This window comes from Mugil cephalus, chromosome 5 (assembly GCF_022458985.1).
Source record: "Mugil cephalus isolate CIBA_MC_2020 chromosome 5, CIBA_Mcephalus_1.1, whole genome shotgun sequence".
Taxonomy (NCBI): Eukaryota; Metazoa; Chordata; class Actinopteri; order Mugiliformes; family Mugilidae; genus Mugil; species Mugil cephalus.
Genome location: NC_061774.1, coordinates 4358972 through 4385947, shown reverse-complemented (window position 1 = coordinate 4385947; position 26976 = coordinate 4358972). Strand labels below are relative to the sequence as shown.

At 42.9% G+C, this 26976-nt stretch overlaps 1 protein-coding gene across 11 annotated transcripts in view; it reads right to left on the bottom strand.

Moving 5' to 3' along the window:
• Nucleotides 1–7944: 7944 nt before the first annotated feature.
• rapgef2b (Rap guanine nucleotide exchange factor 2b) overlaps nt 7945–26976 on the bottom strand; it is a 101314-nt gene continuing 82282 nt past the window's right edge. For 5 of the 11 annotated variants that reach the window (XM_047586019.1, XM_047586022.1, XM_047586026.1 and 2 more), the window contains 23 exons: nt 26538–26715; nt 24923–25059; nt 24000–24158; nt 23269–23421; nt 22998–23162; nt 22599–22706; nt 22275–22478; nt 20970–21078; nt 20526–20802; nt 19771–19928; nt 19547–19561; nt 18927–19167; nt 18377–18760; nt 18021–18232; nt 17292–17415; nt 16815–16838; nt 15469–15692; nt 14864–15031; nt 14356–14505; nt 13013–13214; nt 12411–12919; nt 11739–12154; nt 7945–10659 (listed from right to left, as the gene is read on the bottom strand). In XM_047586019.1, the coding sequence (XP_047441975.1) occupies nt 11787–12154; nt 12411–12919; nt 13013–13214; nt 14356–14505; nt 14864–15031; nt 15469–15692; nt 16815–16838; nt 17292–17415; nt 18021–18232; nt 18377–18760; nt 18927–19167; nt 19547–19561; nt 19771–19928; nt 20526–20802; nt 20970–21078; nt 22275–22478; nt 22599–22706; nt 22998–23162; nt 23269–23421; nt 24000–24158; nt 24923–25059; nt 26538–26715 (4269 nt within the window). In that variant the 3' untranslated portion in view covers nt 7945–10659; nt 11739–11786. The remainder of the gene's footprint in view (nt 10660–11738; nt 12155–12410; nt 12920–13012; nt 13215–14355; nt 14506–14863; nt 15032–15468; nt 15693–16814; nt 16839–17291; nt 17416–18020; nt 18233–18376; nt 18761–18926; nt 19168–19546; nt 19562–19770; nt 19929–20525; nt 20803–20969; nt 21079–22274; nt 22479–22598; nt 22707–22997; nt 23163–23268; nt 23422–23999; nt 24159–24922; nt 25060–26537; nt 26716–26976) is intronic. The other 6 variants (XM_047586021.1, XM_047586024.1, XM_047586030.1 and 3 more) reach the window with 4 other exon arrangements.

The window sequence follows — 26976 nt, the reverse complement described above, 5'->3', positions numbered from 1 at the left end:
GACGCCAAGTTGATATGCTGTATTAACTCTGCTATCAATAATATTTCAGATGGTTCAAAAAGTGAAATCAACACCACTAATTAGTATAATTCTGCTGCATGGGATTTCATACAGAAGGGTTAATACAGCAGCAACACCAGAGTGTAAGACACCTTTAAAATGGGGTCATGATTGTTTTAAAATCAAATCATCTCCGGCTTAAATATATTTCCTGTGAAGTGATTCATAATTTTGCTCATTAGCCGGTACATCTATTTGTCCCCAGTCCACTAGTTTCCACCTCAAAGGGCCACTCAGATAATAAGCCTGTAATTAAACCTGGCTGCAATGGTTTTTGGTGTCCATGGAGAGAAACAGAAATAGTAGCAGAACTAATGCAGGCTTTATGTCGTGCAGAAAGAGCCCTGGATTAATATAACCATTTGGACTAAGAAGCAGTGACAGCCAGGCCTCAGTAATGTCCCTCGGTGTGGAGCAAACCTCTATTTCTAAGCACTGACTGACATGAAAGAGCCGTCTGATGTGTGGACCTGGGAGTTTACCTTTTGTTCATTCTGAACCGTGTCCTTGCGTGGAATGTCCTGCATTTTAGATGTGGACTTTGAATGAATCTGACCATGAAAACGCTACGGTACTGTACCACCGTCAACATCTATCCTGTTTGATTTCCTCTTGGTTTGATATATATCCCGAGACCTTTGCTTTCTGCGAGGCGAAGAGTGAAAATGTGTTTGCTTAAAGTTCTTTACACCAAAATGTACCTTGACAGCAACCACAACCGCCCTTAAAGTCATCGTAGACCTGCACGTAGCATTAGACAACGGACTTAGAAGATTAGGTTTTTAACAGAAACCTTACGACATCGTGTTAACAGAGGAAATAATAAATTCATTGTCAAATATCCTGTTATGAAATTGTCTATCAAGTGGCTAATAAGTCAAACTTCTAGAAAACCCACAGAGAAACCAAAAGACATAAACACTCTTGAGGTTTGACAGTTTTTATCCCCCAAAATGACTCATGTACCAAATATTGACCAGCGTGAGTGACTCCCTTTATTCCCAGAAGAGTGAGACAGTGCAGAGGTGGGCCGAACGCAGAGGTCAGACGTGATGTGAGAGGAAAATGTTTGTGACCCTTCAAACCCAGTTAGGCCTAATAGCCAATTAGTGGTTCAGAAGGGAGGTGAATGTCAGCTCATTGTTTTGAGGGCTGTCACAGCAGCTGGATAACACAGCGTCTTGGCCCAGGGGGGAAAAAGGCTGAATGCTGGATTTCAGTTACAGCATCTGCTTGGGAAGTTGCCATCAGCCGTAAACACAGAGACCAATGGGCTGATATTGATTAAAAATAAGTTGATTTTCAAATGGGCGGATTAAAAAACAGGCGTGTGAGCCTAGCCAAAAAGGAAATCTGACAGCGGTTTAGTGTTTTGTCCTTCTGCAGATAATCCAACATGTAGTCATTACTACACTTTATTTACACGATTTAACTGAACAGACATCAGCATAGGTAGTCTTAACCTCAGTGAATCCAGTTGTTTGCATGTATAATTAAAAGGCTAGAGATTTTTGACTCATGCAAAGCGGTTACGGCCACTGTGGAGCCTGGACTCTGCTAGAAATATAATGAGGGAAACTTCCTTTAAAACACTGAAATCATAAAGGATGAACAAAACTGACAGTTAGAGAGGGGGCCGGTGTTTTCGGAGGCAAACATGCACGGAAAAGAATCAGATCAAGTGTTTACATGTGTCTGTGGAGGTTCTCAGTCATCCAGGTTGTGGTTATCCAAAAGGCATTGAATAAACGTAACTAGACTTGTAGGATTTCTTCAAGATGTTTTGGCACTCATCCGAGTAGCTTCTTCAGTTCAAGTGTTTAGATCCTTATTAGGTGCTAATACGGTATTTTGTTATTAGGGGATCACAGATTAACACCAGCCAGATCTGGCCATTCTGAGATTACCTGAGGAAGATTCCTTCTGATTGATTATGAGCAGAATATTAGAGTCATGTAACTAAGATGATCAGACTTTTCTGGAGTCATTAACTTGATTTTAAAGTTGCAAGTCAAGATCTCATGTTTTTTTTCTCTCTTTTTTTAATGTCACCTCTGTGTCGAGATTCGTCAGCTAGCATTTGTTAGCTTATGGATCATGTGTCAGTAACTGTGCTCTGATTGCACTTTCACGTGTTACTGTCAACTAGACAACCAGCTCTGAATACTATAAATTCAACAATTTATATATAATTGTATCTCTGGGCCAGTCAAGGTTTTGTTACAACGTTTGGCAACACATTTCTCAAAGTGAAAACCCTCATGATTGCTGCTTTAACATCATTATTATGAGCTAGGACTCTTGAAGCCCTGGCATTGCTCACTTGCAGGCCATGCCTAGCAGTTACAGTCTTGGGATGTCTTTATTTGTTCCCAGTTTGATATTGCATCAAGGTAAAACTCTGACTCGCATCCCTTTCAGCACATAAACACTGCGAAAACACTGAAGAATTCAATAGTAATTTCAAACTTTCTTGCCCCTTCAGAACAATATTGCATAGCAATATCCACACAAATCCCACCAAATTTTGTTTTTCTGAGATCCCAGGCTAGAAAGTGGATGGCTGATGTAAATGTCACTGTGGATTATTGTCAAAGTTATTAATAAATTAAAGATCTTTGCTCATGCTGCAGTAACATTCAAAGAGAAGATTAATGGAACTTTAATGATCCCCATGGAGAAATTGGACATTATGACATTAGTAGTTTTACTTTTGACATTTTCAGCAACAATCCCCAGATACCTTTATATTATTCATATATTCAGTACCATAACACATAACATTCACATTACACGGTAGACTGTGTGTCTGGCAGTAAATCATAGCTTATTACTTTATAATAGACTTCTTAAACCATTTTATTGTTGTTAAAAATATCACTCTTCCATAGGTTGAGACCTTTTAATCACACTCAGCCAATGAAGGCCATTGAAATGGAGGGCCAGCCTCTTCCCTCTGAATGCCAACTAGCTTATTGTGAGTCAGGCTTGTAAGTGAGTCCATGGGTGGTTGTTCCCTTAAAAGATCCATTTGAATTCAAAGCAACTCAGAGCATGGCCCTCAGCTATATTTACAGCTTGGATAGTGATCAAATGTGATCCTTTAGGGTCGCTGAATGGGAGCAGAACACAGCATGTGGAAACACATAATGAGAATGAGTCACTTATCGAGTCCCATCCTTCCTACACATTATACAATACGAAAACATTGACGGGTAGTTTACAATTTTTTTTTTACTGAATGGATACCTTTGTGCTGCAGCTTCCCTCAAAAGAATTTGCCTCTCTTGTCCAGTCTGTTAGCGGTTTTCAAGGAGCCATTCACCTTTTCTTCACCATCGAGTAACAGTCATTGCAGCAATAGTTCCACATCTTGCCATACGTGATGACACTAGCTTTGCCTTGACCTTCATAAATAGTAAAAATAACAACATGTATTTGTAGTGTAGTGTGCTTTTAATGTCGGTTTTTAATTCTGACTGTGTCAGATGAGCTGTTTCCCTGTTCTTTGTGTCTTAGTTAAACTACCTGGCTGCACACTGTTTGAGAACTGCGTGGAAAAAAATAACAATGTAAGCTAATATATCTATATTAAGCTAAGATAATATACACATATATTTGTATAATGATACCGCTAGTCTGGTTCATGTGTGTCTGTGTGTGTATAAAGCTCTGAGCCTCCTCTATAATAATTCCAGACCTTTATTCCTCTCCTACAGCAGATGCTGAGAGGATGTTTTCCTGCTCTGTGATTTTTTCTGCGAACACCATGAATGACAAGAGAGTCATTACTGCATGAGGCGACAGGTTCCTCCAAATCACTTCTCTGAGGCATCAGGGAGCATGAAGTCACAGATTTATTTATGGGAGTAGACACCAGGAGCAGTAAGGAGGCTTGAGACAGACAGACAGACAGATAGACAGACAGATGGATAGATAGGCAGATATTAAATTGAGTTAAATTGCAGAATTCAACACATCGGAGATCAGACAGAACTAGAAAGTAATGTAGCTGCTACTCTGTGCTTGGCTGGTTCTGTTCCCTATTTAAGGGGTGGCTCTCCGTCTTCTTATCTCTGTACATTTGCAGGTGCTCTGTTAGAGGCAAACCTCACTATCTGCTAATCTACCACAGTGGGGACTCAAGAGCCGGAGAAACAGAGTCGAGGGAACAGCAGCACCAGCAGCACAACACAAGAAAGCAGTTCCGTCTCTCGCAAATAAACAAACGATCGATGCGAGATAATAACTGAGCCGACCAGTTTGGAGCTGCTGGATCTAAAAATACTGTTGAAGTTGTATATATTTGTAGTATAGATTTTTTAAAAGTGTCATAAGATATCAAAATGCACTGATGCTCCTCTAAATTTGTTTTTTTTTTCTTTTACAGTGGCAATTGGCTCTTGATGCTAATGGGAGACTGGAGTGTACTTTGAATAGCTAAAATGACAGAGTATCTATCTTATATGAAGAAAGATTAGGGTTTTATGTCTGTCCCTGATATTCACATGAGACATATTTCAAACAGAGCTTTGGTATAGCAGTTGCTGTTTCCAATTAAATTTAAAATATCTGAGAAAATCATAAAATGTAATAATCCAGGGTGGGCACCTACAATAATTAAAGAACTTTGTGCTAATATTAAATTACAGGCTCTCTACAGGATAGTCTTATAAGTGATGGAAACAGTATGAGTCTCTTTATGAACCGTGTTAACTTTGAGTTTTCTCCACTATCAGTCCCCAAGGCTTCTGTCGATTTTACCCCAGCAAATTGCACAGGAAAGCACCTGTGCAGAGGACCATATACAGCTTTTATTAATCTTTCTTTTTCCCCAATTCTTTGACTCTGACAGTCTTTAACTGAATTGTCTGCTCGGGCCTGTAGAGCCCCATGGAGTCCAGACACAGCCTGGTGAACGCTGTGACATCTCCACTCCCGCCTGCTCTAGTGCTGCTGCCTTCATCCAATTTACCATGAAAGGAATCCAGACAGTCCCATAATATGACCCACGGCTGCCTCGATTGAACACGGTTGACAACTCTGGGCCCAGGCATTACACACATAACCAGCCAGCTATCTACAGAGGACCACTGGCTGCCTGCTGCCCCTTGATAAGACCCTTTGCCCAGGGAAAGAGAGTGGACAGATCCATTTGGATCCATTTCATAGTGAAGACTGCCCCCTGGTGCCACTGAGGGCGCAGCACACTTCCAGGGCCAAGTGAGTAGTAAACACACGGAGTCTAACTGCTAGTCAGGGGGCGGTTTTACTGTCCAACACAGATTAAAGCAGTGTTTCATGTAATTTCATGCAACAGCAGTGCTTTGGGTATTTTTTTGTTGTTGCTCTGGTTCCACATCCATTCTCGTGTCAGTCACAGTTATCTTTCTAATGCAGGCAACTGCAGTGAGGATATTTTGCCCCTGGTATTTTATCACTGTGGAAACATGAATTGTCAGTGTTAGGGCTGTACCTTTGTTTTGAGAGGAAAGAAAAAATAAAATATAATAATAATAATAATAATAATAATAATAATAATAAGTTGTATTTCCGAACTGATCCCCCTCACATTTATATTTACTGTGTAGTCACATTTATATGTGCATTATTCATAAGCAAATGTCCTGCATAGGTCATAGACTGTAATAAGCAACTATTGAAAAAATAAATAAATAAAATACATTAAGTGATGAAGTGATCCACTTCGAGTTCTTCTTTGACGAGAGCACATTTTCGCGGATTTGTGGAAGGCGTGGTTAGGGCACTCCTATTTCACCTGGCAACAACAAATACTATTTTCTGATTGGCTAATTGGTCGAGGATGTTTTCTGATTGGTCGCTGATTGAAGCAAAGCAACATGCCTACGCCTTATCTAAATGACTAATCTCAATTAAAGTCAAGTTTGGTCATTTTTTGGCGTGGAAAATGTTGTGTGTGGCGCGAGAGCGAGTGAACTTATTGAAATACGTCTCTCAGAGCCCTGAATAGAGAGTTATCTAAGATTATTTGTAAAATTTATACCAGGCTTTACACTTTCTTGTGTTCAAATTAAAGAAATTCTGTATAACGTGTTAAGTAGTTAGCTCTATGGTTAAAATAGCCTGAAGAAATGAACTAGCTGCTAGCTGTGTGAAAAAGTCTAAATTCTTAAGTATTAAAAAATAATTATTTTTTCGGCTGAGTCAGGTTAGCCATTTTCCTGTTTTTAGCCTTTGTGCTAAGCTCCGCTAACAAACTGCAAATTCGTTTTAAAGCGGTATCAATCATTTCATCCATTTGTAGCTTAGCTTACTAGCAGCTAACTGTTTCCCTCTAGTCTGTGTTAAAATAAGCTGGTTACTGGTTGTAGCTTTGTAGTAGGGACTAGGGGTGGCCTGCCAGTTCTGTTATCTTCTTTTCTCCTGTTTATCTAGTTAGAGAGGTAAGTGTTTTTCATGTTTGGCTTGGTTAGGTTATTGAATTAATTTCAAGGTAGGATTGTTTTGTTAGCCATCATTTACTTTTCATTTGTTTCACTTTTGTAAATAAATAACTTTCTTTATATAGTAACCTTTTGTGTCTTGGTGGCTACTTGTTACCAGGGGAGGATGGGGGCCTTAAAGTGTTGTCTCCTAGACACCCATAGACGGACCATTGAACCGAGACAGTTATCTGCTTTCCTCAGCAATTAACGAGCTAACGCAAGCTCAGAATGTGTAGTTCTTAGCCTCGTTACAGATTTTGTCGGCATTAGCAGTTTGCCATCTGAGTAAAATAAAGCTTGACAGTGGTTCTTGGAGTATCCAACCTCATATTAATCAGACAGACAGTGCTGGCAATAGAGGTTAAGGAAAAATGATTTGTTACATGTGGACAGAACAAGCAAGCGACATCCTCTTGGTTTTAGCAAGCTGTGCTGTATGAAAAAAGAGACTCTTCTTCTTATAGGACAAAAACAAACAAAAAACGAAACCAGAGCTAATCCATCATCATAACAAGCCATCAATTAAATGCTTGCCCAGAGGATTTCCGCTACTTGACTAAACAATATATTTGTATATTTCTCCCTCCCATTGAGACACTGACAATACACACAAAACCTGAGCAATGAAAATCATATTTTTATCTTTTATATTCTTAAACTCGTGTTGATGTGCGCAAAGGCAGCCCTTGATTTCAAGTGGTGGGGATGTGTATCCTTGTGATGTTTTTTTTTTTTTTGGTGGAGGAGAGTGACAAATTGAGGCCTTTGGCTGTGTGATAGCAGGAACCAGGACCATCTAACCTGCATTATTCATGAGTGGAAATGTCGAGCTGCAATATGGTGTTGACTAGCGTGAAGCAAAGCTACAGCCAGGATGTCAAACCGTATAAGTGCAGGGCATCTCCTCGTCTGAACCCACCATCTGATTGATAAGAAGCTCAGGCATTACAACACCAGCACTAAGGCAAGATAAATGGGAGATTAATAAACGAGTTACCCTCTTTATACATGTACAAATAAGGCATGTAGTGATGAATCCAACACATGTTGCATACATTCTAACACACTAAAATATTGTATCATTCAGCACTTAATTATTATAAAACAGTGCCACCTTGTGGGCTGAAAGCACATAAGATCTCAAACCTTTAGATTGCTTTTGAAAACAAATCTGCATCTGCTGAATATAATCATGTTGGTGCAGGAGTCATCTTGAGCTGATGTTGCTAATCATTTCACTTTTCTTACAGTATTAATAATTAAGGTTGGAGTAATTTTAGTTTATTGGAAAACAAAAAAGCTAATGTAGCTTAGCTTACGTGCTCCCTTTAGGAAATAAAATCTAAAAACAGAGTAGGATTTTTCATTACAGCTCAAGAAGACAATACAAAATAAGTAAATAAAAGCAAGGGAAGACTTCAATATCGCTTTTTTATTAAGTCTGACACACTGCGGTCAGATAGAAAAGTATGAGCGTTACACTTTTCAAGTTGCTTCCATGACTTGTGCAAACACTAGACGGCATCTTGAGGGGAAAAAAATGTCAGAAAGAATACAGGAAAACAAAGACATTGAAATGAATAAGTGCGTTTAAACCTAGGTGTTGATTCTTTATGCAGTATTTATTGAATCCCAGCTTCATATAAACTGGATGTTGAGGCATAAACATAGTACATTTGAACAAAAATATAACCAATATTTACAATTATTGTATTAAAAATACAAAAACAACTGATACATACTCCACCAATTGTCTTTTTAAAAGACATACAGGTCAAAGTAGTACAAGAAAGAATGAAGAAAAGAAGGTCATCACCAGCTAAATGTACATTTCTTACTGACATCACACACCAAACGGAGTAGCAGTTCTACCTACTACACTTATCTTTACGCTTGTACATTTTTGTGCAACTTTTTGTTTTTCGAAATAGGACTCGGCCCACTACTATGCACATTATCTTCAGAGTTGAATGAGAGTGAATGATGCATGTCACCACTGTATTACAAACAAATTATTAACAATCTATCTGCAGCCATTACAAAAAATTACAATAACAAAAAAAAGAGAGAAATTATTAGTGTGTAGTCACAGAACACAGTGGAAAACACTGCACTCGTTCTTCTTCCTCAGTCTGTAAGTTTCTGAGACTGATCAATGTGATCAGCACGACTCAGTGATTGAAGAAAACTGAAAAGTTCACAATTGATTATAATTATTGTTTTTTTTTTTTTAATCATTCTGATTGGCAGCCTTAAAAACAAACAACAACAACAAAAAAAAACAACTTCATATTTCAACTTCCCCACCGGAGTCCGAGAAAAACAAAAGAAAAAAAAAACTTCAGTCACTTCCATCGATGGAGAGATATGGTGAAAAACTGGACGCAGGCATTAGCGATATACATACAGCATCCACTGAGCTGATGTCTGTAACAGGCAAGAATAGTTTCTGAGGATGAATCCAGTAGCATAACAGCAGAGGGAGTAGACAAAAAGATCTACTGTTCCACACAGTGGCCACAGCCGGAGGACACCGTCTGGAGCCACGAAGAAAGAAAGAAAACACTCATCTTGTACTGAGTCTTAACATGTTTTTTTTTTTTTTTCCTTTTAAAAAAAGTCAGGGGAAGTATCTTGAATAAGGCATTTCGCTCCACTATTGCTTGATTCAAGACTACTCTTGAAACAAGGTGATTCGCACTGGGAACATAAAGAAATGTATGCAACCATGGCATCGTAAGGCGCTTTGGACATTCACCACATGTACGTTCACGTTGGGAGAAAAAGAGCCGGATCTCAATTAGCGGATGCTTTTATTTTGAAGGGAAATAGGTGTATTATAAGACTCTGTACAAGATTATTTTGTAAAGGTAGATAGATAAATAGCTAGAGAGATAGAGGTACACTTAGAATTTATACATTGGTCTGATATCTGCTGATGTTTGCCACCGCTGCTGGTCTGTTGATCCCTTCGCATCAAAATAAAGAGGCGCGTCTTGCTGCTCGCAGATTAACTAGCTCGTGTACCTCTGACGCAGCGCAGAGACCAATATGATGGAGATGATTTTCAGTGGGTGGTCAATCTCCTCTGTGCTTTTTGATTACACCTACAGGTCAAAACAGTACGCGCTCGATGCAGTCAAAGATATGACCAGACAAGCTCTGAGGTGGGATGACAGTACGATATGGTTCACTCATACCCTGGTGTCCAGGTCTGGTAACATCTAGGATTGTGCTGAAAGTGCTAGTTTTAGAAATTGAACTGTGTTATTTCGCATGTACTGTGCGTAGGCTTGTCAGTACGCTGTGCATGTTGGTTCTCTCCCCACAGCTCCTCGATTCAAACCAACAAGCTGACGAGCTTTCACGCGGGATCATGAGATAATACTGGAGTTCAAACACTCGACAACAGATGGGTTGTTTCAGTCCAGGCAGAGAAACGGTGGGCTGACTTCTCTTTTGGGCCCCCAGAGTGCAATCAGTCAAACAAAAACAAAAACAAAACAAAACAAAACAAAAAAAAGAAAAGAAAAATCTAGAGGGAAGTTGAAAATTAAGAGTCAAGTCAACCACTGTTTCTCTCCGTCTTTAACAAGAGTCTGTTTTTAGTTGTTCTGTGTTTAGAAACTGAGAAAGTGCAGATGGAGCTCAACAACGTCATGATGCTGTTGTGTTAACAGGTGTGGTATTGTCACTGTGTGGGAGTGGGATGGGAGGGGGGATCAGTCTCAGGAGCCGGTTTCTAACAGCGACATCTATGTGGTTTTGAGTGTTTGTAGCCGGGTCGACACCACCTCTGGTGCCAGTTAGATTAGGTTTCCGTAGTCTTTTTTTATTTTATTTTTTTCTCCAAAGTGCCAGGCATTTTGTTATTGTCTTTGACCTTCTCTCCATCTCTTCTTCACAGTATTTTTTGCATGCAGGGTCATTCAACCCCCCATGATGCTTTAAGGCAGGGGAGGGAGACGAGCAGAGGAGTCCGCCGAGAGGAGGAGGCAGGCACGTACGTTACTGATGATGAGTCTATTGGTCTGTCTCTTTGATCCTGCCCGCCTCCAGCCAGGGGGCACTTCAAGTTACTGCAAAAAGACGTCCGCTGCTGTCCCTCAGACCGCTGACACCTGTTCATCCTCTGTGGACGCAAAGACAGCGAGAGGTTACGATGAATGAACCGCCGATGAGGCTGCAGGGTTAATGAGCTGCAGCAAAACCTGCTCCTTCCAGTTAACACAACTGTCCTCGAGGGAGGTTTTGGACACAGACTGATGGTGTTAGTTGATTTAAATGACTTGATGGAGGTGTCCTGTCACCTTTAAGTGCACATGAGCATTTATACTCTAGCAGCGGTATTTCTGATATATTTTCTTGACGATATGTGACGATATGTTCGCACCATGCAAACAAAAGCTTACATACATCAGGTCGTTAGATTGCTGTACTTCTTTTAAGAGAAATACAGAAATAAATGAAATGCATTAGGTTAACAGTTTTCCAGACTTTTAGATGACAGAATTACTAACTCACTGTCATAATTAATAACCTAAATCTAATGTCTAATGTAAAAAATGGATATTGTAATATGCTCTGCTGCATTAATAGAAATGTTTGTTTACTCCAGAAAGAAACACCAATCTAAAAACGACTTAAAGCTGTGACATCAACCTTAATCAGACTCTATTCTACTACCAAGTCACACTAATGTACTAAGTCACATTTACACAACTATCCACATCTCTGTTCACTACCAGGCGACTAACACGACACAGATTTCATCCAGAGTCACTGCAGGCGAGTCAGGTGCGTGCTGGTGCAGGAGAATGGAGGTGCATGTTTTCAGGCATTGAGTTTGATCGCATGGATGAGAGGGTCCTAACGACACCGTGTCTCGCTGATGGATGCCACTACAACGTGGTGCGTGAAAAAGTGTGAGAGAAGAGTAGAATGTGTGGCAGCAGAGAAGTAGTGCGCTTCTAAAATCGAAACCAGTATGACTCATGCATGATGACAGATTGTGGGTTAAAGGGGCGGGTCCCACTCCAAATGAACGAGCTGCTTCCATTGACGTTGATGTCATTTGGAGTGGGATCGACCCCTCTGGTGCTGGGGGAGGTAGTGTGAGGGAATGATTGTGTCAGATTGAGTGTGTGCTCCTGTTCACATGCAGGTTCGCTGGAGTGAGGGGGGGGGGCAACCTGATAAATTAGTTTTTACCTGCCTTGGGGAGAGGGGCCCTGCCTGTTAACCCCCGTACACACACTCTCATGGTCTGGGAGTCTCAGGTGTATGGTGTGCCACTGGCTTCCTCAGAGCGACTAGTTTGGAAGACAAGGACTCACCCTCCTCTTCCTCCTCGGGCTCTTGCTCCTCGGCCGGAGAGCGAGTGCGGTGGAGGCCACCCGCCCGCTGTTTTGCCCCCTGGTGGGCCTGGTGGGAGTCGGGCGACTGGGTGACCATGCGCGAGCGCTGCAGGGCCGTGGTGTAGTCTGGCGGCCGGCGGCCCGGGTGGGTGGCCGTGGACGTGGGGACAGGCGGCGCTGGGTGCTGCCCTTCAGCAAGGTCAGAGATGGTCAGAGCGGTGTAGCCGGGGGGAGTCGGGGGAGGCTCACGGTAACGGCCCTCTTTGCGTGCTGAAGGGAGAGGGGTGCGGTGAAGGGACGTGCTGACCACTGAACATTTTGGACATATTTAGAAAGCAAACAAATGGACAGATGTGGTCTACCCTCAACCCTAACCCTAACCCTAACCCTTCCAAACCTATTTAAAGCTCCTTTCATACGCTCACTTCTTCACAGCTTTCTTAACAATACTTTAATGTAAATATGACTTCAGGCTTTACAATGTGTCGGTTTCTCTAAATATGACCGAACAGTAACATTTACTCACAGATGAGGCCTTTACCGCCGGCTGTGATGGGTGACGGAGATGGCCGGCTGAGCTGCTTAGCTTCCTCTGACCCGGTGGATGTGATGCTACTTGTTTCCGGGTCCGCGTTGACATCCTTTCCTCCCCTCCTCTTGATTGTGCCGGTATCTCCCTCAGAGTCCTCTCCCCAGTACGCTGCTGAGGATGAGGAGGAGCTGGCAGACGCCCAGCTCCCCCTGGCCTGCGCTGCCCACAGTGCAGCAGGACTCCCTAATAAGGCCTCTGGTCCCCCAGGAGGAAGCCCTCCAATGCTGCCTGCCAGGGTCTCCCAGCTACGGCCCTGCTGCATGGTCTGGATGTTGTCGTGAGATCCAGAGGAGCAGGACGTCCAGGAGCCGCGGCCGCTGTCTGCAGCATCGAGGGAGACGCGGTCGCCCTGGTCCTGAGTCAGTTCCTCAGAACTGGGCGAGGAGAGCACAGTGGGGCAGCCGGCATAAATGCCCCGACAGTCCTGCATCGACGAATATGACCTAGGATGTGATTCAAAAAGAGAAACAGATGACTTCACCTCATCTACCTCAGCAAATGGAGGAGATTTAAGATCGACCTCTTGGTGGTCTTACCCCAGACTGTACTGATCGGGGTCGGTCGTGGCTCTTCGTTCCAGCCGTGGTCCTCCAATGTGAGACTCCCCGACTCCTCCGGAGTGACGGAGTCTCCTCTCCTCCTGGGCCATGTCGAAAGACGAATTACTAACAAGACTAGAGCGAGAGGAGATCTCACTGTGACCGGAGTCTGAGTAGGCGTCTCCCATCCTGTTGTAACCTGGAGGAGAGAGGGACATGTTGTAGGACGCACATTAATAAATGGACTGTGACGATGACTGAATTCCAATCATGGGGAATTTTAATCTTCAGAGAAGAGGACCAGCAAATATTGAATTTAGCTCATTTACCTCAGTCCTATTGGTGCTTCTGCAAGAAGTAAATCTGACTGACTAAATCTAATCTATACATTCCTACTTTAAAGTCATTACGTACAGAGCTAGCCTTGGAGCAAGGACAACAAACCCTTCTACTGGCTTCTGCAGGTGACGCAAACTTAGTAATGGTTTATCTTTTACACTTACCTAACATCAGAAATTTTTTTATGTTTAAAACAAGGCAACAAGGCGCAGCTATAGAGAAATCATTGGTGCAGACACACGTAAGTACATGTTTTTGAGTTACAGTCAACTGTCATTAAAGCATTTTCTGTAGTGGAGCAGGAGTTTAATAGCAGAGTGGTCATATTTCCCTGCCATCATGAGCGTAAATCAACCCAATGACCTCTTCAGAAAATGCTCATTTCAAGGAAGTCTTCACCACAGATATGTGGAGCAAGCAGAAGTCAGAGGAAGCCGGCGTAAGAGCCAACTATAGAGTGACAGAACAGTAAAGGGATGACGCATCAACCCAGAATTTACTTTTGGTGTGCAGCCCCCAGACAAAAAACACTTAAGACTTGTAAAAAAACAAACAAAAAAAAACATTCTGATTAAATTCAATTCTGATTTATTTTATCTATGATCCTACTCTATTTGGGTTTCTTGCTATATTTAAAAGTGTTTTTAAATATTGTTTTCCTGTTTCTAGAAGTTGTATTACATTTATGTGTAATACAACTAAGTCAGTATCAAACAAGATTCTGTTTATTACCAGACTTGCGCCAGAGGTTTGTACCGTGTTCATATCCTCCGGCCTGTTAGCAATATGTGAGAAATAGGTGGCCACAGCGGGACCTGATGTTCTGGTTTTTACAGGCAATATTTCACTACAACCTACTGAATAAAATTAACATAAAAACTCGCCACCTGAACACATTGTGCATTACTTGTTGGTAGCCACCAGGTGGCATTTGTGGCACGTCATGACAAAGAGAAGCAGCCTGGAGAGTGGTACAGAAGGAGGGAGGATTATTGGCTTACCCTTCTTGGGCGAGCTCTGGGGGGAGGTGGGAGGGGAGGAGAGTTGGGAGGAGGCGTTGGACACAGTGTCCTCTGGCTGCCTCCGGTGCCTTTCGTTCCCCTCCTCCGACAGAGACAGGATCTTCTTAAGGGACTGGGGGGAACTGGTGCCTGTGGACATGTGCGAGAAAACAAGCAGAATTAGCATGAGGAGTGCTGCCATCCCCTGAGGGTGCTGGGATGCTAATTCTGCATTGTCTGGGATTTTATTTATTCATTTATTTTTTGTATTTGCTTATAGCCAGATGGCCTCTAGGTGGCAGCACTGCCACGGAGAAGCTGGCTCTGCTATTGTCAACAAATAACAGGATGAGGAAGAGAAAACATAATGGTGGCACATAGGTGGACAAGAGAGTGCAACGTTAATACAGGCTCCTTTTCACTCCATAACAATTTTACAAGCAAAACAAGGGCCTCTGTACCCATTTGAAGGGATGACTGTAACAGTAATGGTTAATCTATATCTTACCAAATGGTGGCAGATCCTTAACTGGCACTTTCTTTCGGGATGGGTAAAGAGCCACAGCGGGGACCTGGAGGGCCTGATTTCCTTTGGCCAACTGGCCCCTTTGTTGACTGGCAGCTCTGGACACAACTGGAGAGGTGTCTGGTCGCTTCCCACCAGCGTTCTTGGGCACTGAGTATTGGGGGAGAAAAAAAGTGTATACGTTTTCAATAGAAGTTTTAGGCTTGAGGGTGAACTATGTATCAAGGCAGGAATTTGGAAACAGCTGTCAGGACCTTCGCAGTGATCAAAACTGAGTCTGGTCACCATACGGAGTCTCTGTAACCACTAGTCCCGATGCTTTAACAGCAAGTCCAGGCTTGGCATTAACAACGGGAAGCTGGCCTAACAGCTCAGTCATTTTCAGTCTCTGCCAATGAGCCCCTGAGCATCTGCCTCCAGGCTGCGAATGCTGGAAACTTTTAGAACTGTGCTTATCGAATATTTCACAAAATCACATCCCAGTACAGGGTGACACTAAATAAAGGGGTCCTCTTTGACATCAGATTGGTATTTTTCATACAAACTAAAATATTACTGATGCATTGTGTTAAAAAGTCCAAACTCACATGTGCTAATAGAGGGCTCGCACTGTAGCGAGAGCGTCTGCAGACTCTCCTCGTTGGTTTCCAGGCTGAGGTTGGACAGGTACTGTTTGACCTTCCTGGCCATCTGCGCGTCCTCGTAAAGCTTTTTGGCGTTCAGGAAGGAGCTGCGTCGCACCCGCTTCTTGTGCCCACCCGTCTGGGTGACGTCGAGCACGGCCGCATTGGCACTACCCTGACTTAGAGACCTAGGTGTGCACATAAGCATCCACGCAGCACACAAGGAGGAGCGGAGATTTGCAAGCACAAACGAAAACACAGACAAGTAGAAGCGGGAACAGAAAAAACGGTTAATGCCATTTTCTCAGTGTGCAAATGAGTGAATATTGAAGTAAAACTGCATGTTTGATACTAAGGGGCTACATGGGAGCGTGGTGCTTAAACTCGGACATGCAGATAGCAGCTTTCCATGTTTCTCTCAACTCCAATACATTCCAGACATTCCAGAAAGCAGAGGGAGGGGGTGAGGAATGACGGCTGTACTCAAACAACAGAGGAGTAGAAGAGGGGACTAGTGTAGCACAGTCATAGTTTACATTTCTGTGGCTTTAGTAAGAGCTGGTGGTAGTAGTAGTAGAAGTAAAAGGGCATTCTTGCTCCTAGTCTCAGCCTTAGCATTAGTCAGTGAGAAGAAGTTTCTATTTTTGTCAGTAGCAAGACATTTTGAACATCTTATTTAAACATTTTCAACTTATTACAACTAAACATCTCATATTTTTTATGAGCGGAAATAATTATTGTTGCATAATTGTGCAATTACAGGATGTCAAATTTGAGAGACACAGAAGTGAAAAGGGTTTGAGTAAAAGTGATTCCATATGTTTTTCATTAAATGTTCAGTATGCACAACAATGTCCCACTAGACCACAAGAATGTAAAGGATGAGATGAAAAATACATTGAATCCAGAATCTCTGGCTGTATGGAAGTTTGGAATGAAGATAAACCCTCAAAGGCAGGTACAACTCTTGAGACTGAAGCCGCATGCATTCGGTTATAAAACACGAAAGGTCACGTTTGCTAATGTAAAGCTCAGATTTAAGATTTCCCACCGAGTTGTGTGTGTGACACTCATGTTTCCTGTCATTTAAAGGATGTTAAAAAAGTTGACGGTAACCTTATGCTAGCAGAGGTGACCTTTATTTCACTACATATCCTCAGGTTAGTATGTTAGCCTCAGGCAGTGTTAGTGGGAGCACTCAGTTCAAACCAGTTAACGGAAACGAGGCTTCAGAAAAGAAGAGAAGAAGCACGCAAATTGGCAGAAAGAAAGGGCCATGATGCAGGGAGGGCAAAGGTCACCAAACTTACCCTAAACTCCTCCACTTCTTCTTCCTAGAGGGTGGGTGCCATGAACAGAGAAGCACGGGGGGCAAATAGGGGATGAGTAGAGAGAGAAAAGAGGAGACAAAGCTTAGGACAGGAAAGATCACCAAGATCACCAAAAGAGAAGCAATTTCACCAAAGACCCACGTGAAAAGTCAGCAGAAAGGAAATCAAATGATAACACCCCACTAAGAAGAGACCTCGTTAGACAAAGACACACTTTCACAGAAGCACTTTTTATGCCAACAATGTGTACAGAGGAACAGTTGCTAGAGCAAACGGTTGCCAAAGGGAACAGCTGCTTGAAGGAAAAGCGTGGCGCAGAAACTTTACTGAGTCTATGTGAACCAGCTGACCCCACAGAGGCTGTTAGTCAGTGGAGCGCTGACGGCTCCTCCAATGAGGGTGAGGGATCATTAATGAACTGCAGTAATCTGCCTTTGCTCCTGAGCGTATGCGTACCTGGTTCGGAACATGAGGGCTGGGTCCATGTTGACCGACGCCATGCGACCGACGTGGCGAATTTCTTTGGCAATCATCCTCAGCTTCTCAAAGTTCACCAGGCCGTCCACTTTGGAGTCGTTGCCTGAAAAGTTCAGAATGGAAAATGAATACCTGTAGCTCCACAAATAGACCACAATGTACCAGAGAAATAAATATTAGCCCAGATATCTAGGATACCAAATCAGAGTCAGCAACAGAATCCTTTTATATTTCTGCTATAAATGTGCAGTGCAGATTGCACAACAAAATGTTATCCTAGCTAATGAGGAAGCCACACCCAACCTCAGCTACATTTATTTTTACCCATTTCTGGGAATGATGCTAGACTCTAGTCTGTCTCTACTAACATCTGGAATCGTCACAATGCCCAACTGTCGTCCATTACATCGATCCAAAAATAAGCTAGGTTGGTCTACCCGCTAGAAGACGGTTGGGCCAAATTTTAGCTGGAACGTACAAAAGCAGATTTTGCATTTTCCCTGCCATTGCCACATATACTTAAAGCTGGAGAATGAGGGCCGCATCTGCATTTACATCTATAATGTAATGTCTGAATAGTAATACTACCTAAACCTGCGTAAAGGTAATCATTCTGCAGTATAGTTTGTTTTATTACAGACAGAAATAGTTAAAGACTCTGATTTGAGTCTGTAAAAGATTTTATATAGTCACACTTTTGTTATTTACCTTCATGTAGGAAGGTGAGGTCCTTCTTGATGACGGGGAACAGGGGGATGATTGGTGGCTGGAGGTTCTGATTGTTGAGGACATTCCTGTACTTGGCCATGTTCCTGGAGGGGTCGAAGAGGTCCTGCAGGTCCCCGAACAGCTTCTCATACTTGCTGGGTAACTTCTCCCATGTTCCCCTGAGTCTGGAGACTGGAGCCAAGTTGAGACCGCTGTGTGGAGAACCACAATTATCAGTTTGAGACGAATGGAGATACATAAAACAATAAATTAATGCGGTAAAGTGAAGGGAAAAAAGCTAAATTAAAGTGAATATAATTTCCAACATTTATTGCATGTTCATTATGATGTCTCACCTGATAATGGCGAACATGGAGTTGAAGTTCTTGCACTCGCGGCAGTGCAGGGCGATCTTGATGAAGTGCTTGATGATCTTCATGCGTTTGAGCTGGTTGGGCTCCCGTGTGACCTCCGAGGCCACCCAGAAGGTCTCGTGGTTGATGGCCTCCTCGAAGCGCTTGAGGCTGGCCGATCCGGTCTTGGAGCGCAGCTTGAACAGGTCGTCGATGTATTCGGTGGGCTCGATGGCGCAGAAGAGTTCGAAGGCTCGCATGGAGAGCTGAGTGGCCACCTCCACAGTGCTGAGCTGCAACAAGGAGATCTGGCCTTCTCGGAGGAGATCCTGAGCATCCTCATCAGAGCATAACGTCTCTGTCTCCATGTTGCTCTTCAGGTAGTATCTGGTGATGGAGGAGAATCAGTCAGTTAACAGAAAATTACAGATATGAAAAAAAATACTTAAAAAAAGCAATTACAAATCATCATCTGGGGTTTATAGGAAACATATTTTCAGTATTTTTATTTAACCAGGTTAAATTATGATCAAAATGGGATCATATTCATTACCTGCCGCTGAGCTGAATCCTGTCAGCTAGTTTAGAAAGCTGATCTGGTAACCGCCTCTGTTTAATGACGCCCTCCGGTGTGACAGACACCTCACATAGTGAATAAGCCTCTGGTGCTGCAGTCAGGGCAAACTCTCTGATGGCCTGGATCACCACCTCCTTGGCCGTCGTGTCCTTCCCGATCATGATGTACCGGGACTGCTGGTCCGCCTTGAAGACTCGTAATACCTGGTCTGACATATCTGCGCAGAAGAAAATAATAACGATGAAGATAAATGCTTACTATCTGTATTTTTTTCCTGAAATATGCCCAGTTTAAATCAGAGAATTTAAAATCAAGCATGCAGGATTGAGAAAGAACCACCTGATGTTGACTTAGATTAAAAAACACACCAGAATCTTGTTGTGCCTCACATCAATTATTAGTGTGATCAGAAACAGGACGCGGCAGATCATATAAATCACCCATGTGCCCAGAGAACATCTAAAGGTCAGTGATGCTGTTAGCTTTACTCGATTAGCATTCACGAGCATGAATGCAGTTACGTCTGCACTACTACAGTACAGCAGCCGAAAAGACTGTGCTAGGAGAGCAGGATCACGAGGAGAGAAGATACTCACTCGGTATGACTGGGACTGAAAGGACACAAACGACATAGGATGGACAGGGGTTAATGTATATATGTGGAGGTTGCTCTATTTGTTTTTCTCTGTAAGTCATATAATGCATTGCCAGATGTCACAGATTAAGTCACACTGTTTTATGCAGCTTTAATATTTATAGTTTTATTAGACCATTGCAGCCAGTGGTCTCTCGATATATCCACCCAGGATTTAATACCCACCAGGCTGGTTGTTGAAGTCGAGGATGCGGTGGTGAGACTGCAGAAGGTCTGGATTCGACGACGAGAGGTTTCCACTGACCGGCAGAGCTGGTGGGATCTGTTTGGACTGCTTCATCCCCACAATGCTGTCGTCCTGCGATTGGCCCACGCAAACGTCACTATGGAAACAAGAGGGAGAGCTGGTGAGGCGGCAATTCTGTTAACAACAGGCAGAGGGCGACATTTGCTGGAAGCTGTGGACATATTTGGCTGCACAATCTGGGTAATATATTCCTCATGAAAGCTTCTCAATATGGGCTGACGGATGCTACAACAGGCTCAAAATCGGGTGATCGATAATGAAGATAAAATATATTAGTTTCATGATTAAAAAACAGTCAATAAAATTGTTCCCTTCATTTCAGGGTTTCTGCAAAATAATTTTATGATTCTATGAAATGGCTTATAGAAGTTCAGGGATGCTATAATGAAAGAATAGAAGAGGCTGTGTATTTGATCAATGAGGTATACAAACACGCATCAGGATCTGTCTGATTCAGCTCAGCATGTGATGACTGACTGACTGATCATGTTAGTGACAGAAGCTGTCACACTGACAGGATAAGGCAAAGGAAAGATAAACAGTCAATCAGTCACAATCACATGGGAATATCGGAGAGTAAACATCAGCACACAGCATCATATGATTTAAAATATCCTCTCTCAGTCCTCTTTCTTTCTTATACTTGTCTTTTGTCTTTTAACATTCGACTCACTTGTATGGTTTTGGGGGCAGGATGCTGGTGAGCGTCTTGTCAAAGATCTTCTTCAGCTTGTTGCGTCCTCCGACTGAGTTGCTCTTGGCCTTCTTGCTGACCTTCTCCAGGCCCATCACCTGCTCCACGTCCACCGCCAAGTCAGGGATAGAGTAGCGGCTGGCTTTCTTAATGTCACCGATCTTTGGCAGGTGGGGCGCCCCGTTCTTCCTGTCATGCTCCTCTTCAACCTCCAAGTCGTGGTCCTGTTCCGGCCTCGTTAGCAGCTCTTTGAACACTGGAATAAAAAAGGTAAATAAAAAAACTGTATAAAAAAAAAACTGTAAATGACTCTAAATAATAATAAAAAACTGCATTTGATTACATGTCTATTCTTATACTTTAAGCACATAAGACAAAGGAGTAGAATTTTCATAGCTTACAAAAGGCAAACATAAACGTTACCTAAAAGGTTTGTCTTCACAGTTATGGACAAGTGGGTATTGTTCTTCAGAATCTCATTGGCTTTGCAGAGCTGGACATTTTCAAAATTCTGCCCATTGACCTCCAAGATCTGCAGAAAGAAGAAGAGAGAAATCCATCAGCTGCATTTAATACAATTGTCTCCACATTAGGCCTGTTACCAACAACAGACTTCGTAGTGGCTCCAGTCTTCTTACCCACAACACAAATACGAAACCACTCTTGGGCTTTCCATTCTGTATCTCCCCCTAAGACAGTCACGTTTGGTTTCAGTTTATCACAGTAGAGCAAAAATATTGACTTCCAATTTTTTATAAGATATAATTATTGTCTAAATTATCTGATTCCTAATGGTGTCATTGTGCAGGTGAAAGATCTGCTTTGTTACCATCTAATTTCAAACTACATAAAACCATTTAAAGGAAAAATGCTGCAGGCATTGATCTCTACTCTAGACTGTACTGAAACCTTTGAACAATGGGGCCAAAACTCTCAACCTCTCACATGTTTTTGACATTAACAAGGGCGATGTCATATTCAAATTGCCCTGTCTTTGTCTTTACAGCTTGACTGCTGTATAAGTGCCGGATATTTGCATTTAAACACAATTGTCTGCCACTTCCTCCTTAGTGGAAGAGGAAATCACCTTTAACAGTAATGCGCATACAGGCCGTCATGTGCTACCAGGAGGCCAGTACACACTGACTGTTTTAGGATCAGAGGTGATTAGTGAGAAGTTCACAGCTGAAAAACGTCTGCTGGGAGCGTGTTTGACAAAATAGGTGAGATTAACACCAAAGCTATGAAATGGTAGATCCTGAGTGAATGGCAGCAGTAAGTGAGGAAGTTATAAAAACTGGAAGGTATGAAGAGGATGAGAGCGAGTGAATGCATTCAAAGATGTCAGCTTCTCTGCTTCCTTTTGGGGAAACAGCTGCAGAGATGTTTGGAATCAAGAGGGCTTAGCTCACATCCAGACACTCTCAAGATGGGTTCAAGGATTAAAGGACTTTGCTTAAAGCCCTGAGGACTGCAGAGTGTGAAAATAGTTAAGAAGTCAAGAGGCGGTTAAAGAGCCAACACAGGGTGAGGGCAACTACTAGCAAGTTTAAGTTGAAGACTTTTCTAAAGATCTCTTTTAAGGCTAGTCAGAACAGAATGAAAAATAGATTTCTCATGAAGTTTCTGAGACTGATTACAGACGAAATACACTCTAAATAAATACATAAAGACTCTAAGAATCGACTGTATGTTCTCCTTCACATGTCTTAAGAATTAAGGCCGTACCTGATCTCCACGCTTAAGGCCAGCTTCTGCTGCCTTGCTCCCTGGCTCCACGGCATCGATAAAGATGCGGAAACCTTTCTCCTGACCTCCGAGCAGGCTGAACGCCAGCGGAGAGTCCCTGGACGGCTTGGTCAGCGTCACCAGCCGCGGCTTAGCTTTAGCAGCACATGCTATATTTAACAGTCTGAGGTGCCCACACATTTTCTGGGGGGAGGGGGAATAGAAAAAAAAAAAAAAAAACATAAGGAAAGTGAGTCAAATATATATATCAAATACATCTTTATATTTATATATGTAAATGTATACAGTATATGTGACACTTACTTCTTTCTCAAGATTGTTTTCAAATTCTTCCAAAAAGTGAGTCATGGCAGGGTCGCCCTCAAAGTCGTTGAAGTGATTGTTTACCCACAGCAAGACTACCCGTGTAACCTGGAGAGATCACATGGTCAGCACACGTCACTTTACTGCTTCACGAGCTGCAGTCACATTTTTGTGTTTACATGCAATAACCCTTAAGGTTAAGTCCATGTTTTTAAACACACCAGAGGTATGTTTCATTGTATTCAACCACTACTTCTTTAGCTAATTAACATATAAGCCCATGACTGTATGCACCTAAATCCACCATGTTAACATGTGTCAGAATCCTGTAAACCAAGGATTCAGAAGATCATGCTTTAGGTGCATTACACAGAATTACAATACTTCTGTTGTTGGTACCTTGTCCCTGAGACTGGGGTCGTGGAACCACTCCAGGAGCTTCTTGCCCACGACCATGGGGCTGGAGAGGAAGGTCCTGTACGTCAACAGGAAGTCCTCGATGTAGGTGGGGTCCACCACTGAATGCTCCTCCACTAGGTGCATGGTGAGACGCTCCGATGTGCCCTAATACATAAAAAATTATGGTGTCACGTTTTATTAATCATCTGTTCACTGGTTCACAGAACCTGTGATAAATGAAGTGTAGGCTGGCAGAATGTTGAACTGTCACCTTGATGACGATGTGTCCTTTCCTGGTGCCGGTGCGATCCAGTTCACGGTGTTCCTTCACCATTACGATCTCTCCTTCCTCCTCAACCTTCTGCATGTTCTTCTCTACCTGGTTGAGGATGCAGCAGTAGTCCTGCTGGGCTATACAAACAAACTGGACAGAACAGAAAAGCACATTTTAGCAATTCATTTTATTAAACTATGAAAATATACATTTACCATAAAAAAAGATTATTTAGGTATTTCAGGTCGTGGGTCCAATCAAGACGTCTCAGAGCAACTTTTTCAAAGATATTATTAAATAGTAGATTAAAAGTTAAACTCATATAACTCATAACAGCATAACAACTCAACTAACATCCCTGCTGTCCCTAAATAAAATATTTTGCCTGCAGAGGTCAGCTGATGATTAGAAGCCTAACAACATTTCATTGTCTTTACTGTCACTGGTGAGTCCTGGACCTCAATTAAACACGTGAGGCAAATAATGTCCTCTTGTTCTTTGATCATCTGACCTATTCAAAACACATTTAGCTGCACACTGTAGCCCAAAGCAACTTGTGGTGTCATGACTGCGAACACGTTCAGCGCAAGTGGGTCACAGCGGGATTTAATAACGTAAGAGCGGAGCGCTTGTGTCCTGTTTTTCACACTGAAATGCGGATGAAATAGACTTGCCCGACCCAGCAGCGTGCAACAGATCAACAGAAACCCAGAGCCCACAGATCCTACCTGGCAGTCGTCCACCTTGGTCTTCATGACACCTTTCATATACTCCTTCTCCATGGTTGGCGACACCCCAAAACTGTTCCCCATACACAGGATCTCCGTCCGGCTTTCGGGGTACGTCACCTCCACCGAACCGTTGAGGATCACTGACCATGAGTCCAGCTGGAGCCACGACACAAGATCACAATAGTTAGACACTTTGACAAAGAAAAGAGAACACAAACCTGCACAAAACTGGAGAAAGAACAAACAAAAAACTCCAACAGCTGGTGTCCCTTAATGAGTCAAAGTTATTTATCAAAAGAAGCCTGCATCAACTACTAGGGTCCTGCTGCACTAACAGATGGTTTCTTACTTTCCTCAGAGGGATAAAGCTACAGCGAGAGGCTGAAAGTGCAGCTGAGCAACGAGTTAGAGTACATCCAAATAAATCCATTGTTACAAGTTTCAAATAAAGAAAGAAAATATGATTATTATTCATTTTGGCATTAAGAAAAAATGTGGCTGTTTTTCGGACTTCCTGAAAAGCTCATATCTTTTACTACAACAGCAACAATATGCTCACTGAACCCTGCATTCTGTGACGGGACATTTACTAATGTGGCTACGCCTCAAAGGCAAAGTCTGCTCTCCATTGTTTGGGTGCACTACTGCAGAAAAACAGCCAAATTGTCTTCACTGAAGCTTTATGCTGTGTCTTGAGAGAGAAAGAAAACAAGTCAAGTGGGCTTTGGGCGCCTAAAGGGTCCTAGAAGGATCCAGCGATAAGCGATGTCCACCACTCAGGCTAAATGGAGCAGAAAAAATGGAAGAAAGATTCACTGGTGTGGAGAGGTGACACTAAGGTTGAGTTCGAAGACACACACACACAAATATAAATACAGTGTCACACGATAGGGCTCATGTGCACATGCACCAGCACACACCTCCTCTCCATCGTTGAGCACGATAGTGCCGGCACGCTCCACCACAGCGAAAACCATGACGGCGCACAGTTCCCTCCTCACCGACATGGTCATGTTGGCAAATGCCGGCAGTTGATGCATGAACTCCAGTAATTGTTCTGTGAGGGGGACAAAAGAGAGACAGTGGAGAGTTTGAGAAAAAGGAACAGTCTTGACACTAAGAGGAGAGGAGAGGAAGAGGGCAGGCGGAGCTGTTGGCACGCCCGCACCGGCCTCCATCCAGCCAAGAGGAGATGAAGGCAGAGCAATGAAATCACGACGACGTATATACAGCGGAGGAGTCATTATGTGCAGCAGATAAAGCCAAATATCAATTATATTGAGACAAATTTACAGGAGAATCACTGACAGTTCACCCCATGGCCTCTGAGTGAGTTAAAGGAGTCACTGGAGACACTGAACAAAATCATATCAAGTGTGCTGTCGAGGAAATTAGAGGAATGCTTCACTCAATGAGTGAGTGTTTTTTTTTTTTATACAAACAAATATGTAATACATAAAAAAAAGAAGTGCAAAAAACACATGAACAAATTATATCTACAACTGAAAAACACTTAATACTGTGTACAGAGTGACAAAAATCTCAATGGAGTTTAAATGGAAACAAACTAAATGAAACATCTGCAAGTGTTACATTATGTATTGTTGTAATCTTGGCGAACAAAGGGTTCATATTATTCAACTGGGTGTGTCTCCAAGGAGAAATGCTACGTGTTAGACAGGATGCAGGATATTCTCCAGGACAATGCGCCAGTGGTCTAAGAGGGAATATGCCCCCTTCTCCTCCATCTAATATCGTGATCCCCCCCCCCCCCCCGAATAGCTAAGGCAGTCTGGTGGACTGGCTGACCTGGGCTTGGCATGGCAACAGCATTGTGTGTGAAGCTGAGGAAGCACTGAAAGTTTAATGTGCAGAGAGAGGTGAGGCGAGAGGATGTGCTGGAGTGACCTAGAAAAGCCTGCCGGCAGAGGGAGGGGTGTAGAACCGGGAGATCAGTGAAAGTGGGGGAGGAGGTTGGCACTCGTCCTTGCTCTCTCTGCATCCAGTGCATCATCCTCCCCAATCCACATCTGTGGCTAAGCTCTGAGTGTGCGATACTTGTCTTTTTTTATACACGTCTATCATTACCATTGGAGTTAAGTCATAGCTTTAAGAGAAATGATACTGCAAGCTCGATGTGGCTCTGAGAATTACTGGAAAGCCTACATAGTAGAGGAGAGGAGTGCAGACTTCAGACAAATGTAAATTTACATTGTGACCGATTTAAAGAGGAGAGGAGGGAGAGGTTTTTATAGAGCACTAAATTAATGTAAAATTAGGACAAGTCGAACTATCCCAGCAGGGAACAATGCTGCTTGTTTTTACTCTTATCTTTCACATCATTCTCCAAAGATATGCTGCAAATATACTTTAGCACTCTTAGGAATGCATAAAATAGGCAGGATATAAGCAAACACTGCCTGGCAATATATTTATTTACGACTGTGCTATTCATCAGCTGCACCGAGACACTTCACCGCATCCTCCGTTGGGTTTCTAACTTACAACCTGAACAATCAATCCCCCACAGCTTACCTATGTCATCGTCAGTCCTGTCCATGGGGTCCTTCTCCAGGCAGTCCCGCACAATGTCCCGGCTCATGAGGGGGTCAGACGCTCGCTCGATGTCTTCCTCATCGTCGTCCTCCTCGGAGTCGACGGCGGTCTCTGGCAGGCCACTCAGGTCCATGTCACCTGGTTCGTTCTCTGTGGCCTGAAAAGAACAAACAAACGAGAAATAGGTCGGTGATTAGATGAACATGAGCAGGGATTTGGCGTCGCCATGCAGCGGAAGCAGCGGGAAGACTAAAGCCAGCTGCCCCACCACCATAAAATCTGATTTCTGGAATAACCAGCGTGTCCACGTGCAGCACCACTCCCAGTGCGAGTGTATGTCGGCGGGGAAACGGACAAACAATACCACTGAAAGATGCTTGAAAAGGCATCATCAATTCACAATGAACGTACTTGCATA